Below are 3,428 nucleotides of genomic sequence, written 5' to 3'. Positions count from 1 at the left end.
CACTGGTGTTGACGTAATCGACTTGTCCCAATTGGATAAGTTTAAAAAGTTCAGTTAAAGGTTTACTTCAGCAATTTATGAAAACAGAAATGTTGTAAATTTGCACTTTTGAATATCTGCCTTTTAAACATACTTGATGTCTTATATTATTTTTTCTATTCTTTCAGAAAAATCACATGAAATTGGCTAAAAGTATTTTTTACTTTTAAAGAATCATCAATATGTATCATGTTTGAAAGACTCTGCAAAGATATTCTACAAACGTATAATCCTGCTTCTAGAAAACATTGCTGAATTACAGTAAAATATTTCCTCTGAGAGAGAAAGCATTTCTTTACTTCTGTGTCTGAAATGTGCAAGAGATAATTTTCTCTTTTAAATATACTTTGATGGATTTACAAAGAGTATTTGCGGCATTTTTAAATATTGGCATTGATCACATTTAGAAGAAATATAAGAGAAGTGATATTTGTTTGGAATTAACTATTAAAGCAAAAAGAAGAAAAATATCCATAAATTTTGGTGAGAGGAGAGACATTTTTGAAAAGTTATTGACGGATTGATTTTATTTTTCCTGCAGAGATGTCGGAAGAATTAGGAAAATCGTTACATGACTGTGACACCAGCAAAACATCATTTTCAAATGAAGGTAAACTCAACCAACACAAATGCATTCAGAGAGGTGAGAAACAACATCACTGCGATACCTGTGGAAAATCTTTCTATCAAAATTCAGATTTAGTCAGTCACAAACGCATTCATACAGGGGAGAAACCATATCATTGTGACATCTGTGGAAAATCGTTCTCCCTTGGAGGTAGTTTAATTAAACACGTACGAATTCATACAGGAGAGAAACCATATCACTGTGATATCTGTGGGCAATCATTCTCTCGAAGAGATAAGTTAAACATACACAAATATATTCATACGGGAGAGAAACCATATCATTGTGACACTTGTGGTAAATCATTCACTCAAAATAGGGATCTAACTACTCACGTACGCATTCATACCGGGGAGAAACCATATCATTGTGATATCTGTGGTAAGGCATTCTCGACAGGGAGTACCGTCACGAAACATAAACGCACCCATACAGGAGAAAAACCGTACCACTGTGATATCTGTGGTAAATCATTCTCCGCTACAAGTAACTTAACTACTCACAAACATATTCATTCAGGAGAGAAACCTTATCACTGTGACACCTGTGGTAAATCATTCTCCGCTGCGTCTAGCTTGATTACTCACAAACGTATTCATACAGGTGAGAGACCGTTTTATTGTGATATCTGTAGTAAATCATTCTCTGATGGCAGCAGGTTAACTCGACACAAACGCCTTCATACAGGGGAGAAACCGTATCACTGTGACATCTGTGGTAAATCGTTCTACGAAAATCGATGCTTGGTTAGTCACAAACGTGTTCATACAGGTGAGAAGCCATATCAGTGTGATATTTGTAGTAAATCATTGTCTAACCGAGATAGCTTGGCTATTCACAAGCGTATCCATACAGGTGAGAAGCCTTACCTGTGTGATACCTGTGGGAAATCGTTTGCTCGGAATAATGAATTTGCTATCCACAAACGCTTACACACGGGTGAGAAACCGTATTGTGATATTTGCGGTAAATCATTCTCGAGAAACTATCATTTAACAGTTCATAAACGTGTTCATTCGGCAGAGAAGCCGTATCATTGCGACGTCTGCGGGAAATCATTCTCTGTTGGGAGTAGCTTAACTAAACACAAACGAATTCATGCAAGAGAGAAATCTGAAGTCCCTCCTAAATCGTTCTTTCAAAATGATGAATTATCAATGAGTTAACTGTCACACTGATCATCATCATCATCGTTTAAGGTCCGTTTTCCATGCTAGCATGGGTTGGACGATTTGACTGAGGGCTGGCGAACCAGATGGCTGCACCGGGCTTCAATCTTGATCTGGCATCATATCATCATCATTGTTTAACGTCCGTTTTCCATGCTAGCATGGGTTGGACAGTTTGACTGGGGTCTGGGAAGCCAGGAGGCTGCACCAGGCTCCAGTCTGATCTGGCAGTTTCTACAGCTGGATGCCCTTCCTAACGCCAACCAATCCATGAGTGTAGTGGGTGCTTTTTACATGCCACCTGCTCAGGTGCCAGGCAAGGCTGGCAATGGTCACGATTGGATTGGTGCTTTTTACGTGCCACCGGCACAGAAGCCAGTCAAGGCGGCACTGGCAATGGCCACATTCGGATGGTGCTTTTTATGTGCCACTGGCACGGAAGCCAGTCAAGGCGGCACTGGCAATGGCCACATTCGGATGGTGCTTTTTATGTGCCACTGGCACGGAAGCCAGTCTAGGCGGTGCTGGCATCGGCCACGTTCGGATGGTGCTTTTTATGTGCTACCGGCACAGGGATCACAACTACAATTTCCATTGTAGTTTCATTGATGTGAAAGATAAAACCATACCCTAAGATATTGTTGGTTAATCATTCTCTCCAAGTGCTCAGTTGTTGCAACTCTAATGCATTCAAACAGAAAAGGTAAACTTAGTCAACACAATTGTATTCATACAGAAGGGAAGTATATCAGCAAGGCTGGATTGAGGCCCATAGAGACCCTAAGCACTTAAAAGGTTTTGGTACCTTCAAGAATACATAAATAGTTCAAAATATAAACAATAATAAACCATGAAATAAATTTTCATTTTCCAAAATGAAACAAAATTAACAATAAGACTTTGTTTATTTTTACTCTTTTACTTGTTTCAGTCATTTGACTGCGGCCATGCTGGAGCACCACATTTAGTCGAGCAAATCGACCCCGGGACTTATTCTTTGTAAGCCTAGTACTTATTCTATCGGTCGCTTTTGCCGAACCGCTAAGTTACTGGGATGTGAACACACCACCATCGGTCATCAAGCGATGTTGGGGGGACAAACACAGACACCCATACATATATACGACGGGCTTCTTTCAGTTTCCGTCTACCAAATCCACTGACAAGGCTTTGGTCGGCTCGAGGCTATAGTAGAAGACACTTGCCCAAGGTGCCACACAGTGGGACTGAACCCAGAACCATGCGGTTGGTAAGCAAGCTGCTTACTAAATATTGAAAAATCGTAAGAGGTTTAATACCTCAAGTGTATGGTTGTGAAAGAAAAATGTTATAGAGAAGCAGAGGGTCGGGGGGCGCTTTCTGTCTTCTCCCATCCTTATCTTTGTATCATTATCATTCATCTCGTTAATGTCCGTGTGTGGAGGCGCAATGGCCCAGTGGTTAGGGCAGTGAACTCGCGGTTTCGATTCCCAGACCGGGCGTTGTGAGTGTTTATTGAGCGAAAACACCTAAAAGCCCCACGAGGCTCCGGCAGGGGATGGTGGTGATCCCTGCTGTACTCTTTCACCACAACTTTCTCTCACTCTTACTTC

At 41.0% G+C, this 3,428-nt stretch overlaps 1 protein-coding gene across 1 annotated transcript; it reads left to right on the top strand.

Moving 5' to 3' along the window:
- The first annotated feature begins 335 nt into the window (after nt 1–335).
- Nucleotides 336–2,560, top strand: LOC115231084 (zinc finger protein 271-like). Its single transcript, XM_036499941.1, has 2 exons — nt 336–1,839; nt 2,440–2,560. Exon 1 carries the CDS (start codon nt 583–585, stop codon nt 1,831–1,833), a length of 1,251 nt encoding a protein of 416 aa, XP_036355834.1. The 5' UTR covers nt 336–582; the 3' UTR covers nt 1,834–1,839; nt 2,440–2,560.
- Nucleotides 2,561–3,428: the final 868 nt, after the last annotated feature.

Source organism: Octopus sinensis, unplaced genomic scaffold (assembly GCF_006345805.1).
Source record: "Octopus sinensis unplaced genomic scaffold, ASM634580v1 Contig17343, whole genome shotgun sequence".
Taxonomy (NCBI): domain Eukaryota; kingdom Metazoa; phylum Mollusca; class Cephalopoda; order Octopoda; family Octopodidae; genus Octopus; species Octopus sinensis.
The sequence above is the reverse complement of the archived record's forward strand: the minus strand, read 5'-3'. Positions and strand labels throughout refer to the sequence as shown.

Bases quoted from the DNA above. Each gene is read 5' to 3' on its own strand.
- LOC115231084 (XM_036499941.1), top strand. From the start codon at position 583: ATGTCGGAAGAATTAGGAAAATCGTTACATGACTGTGACACCAGCAAA.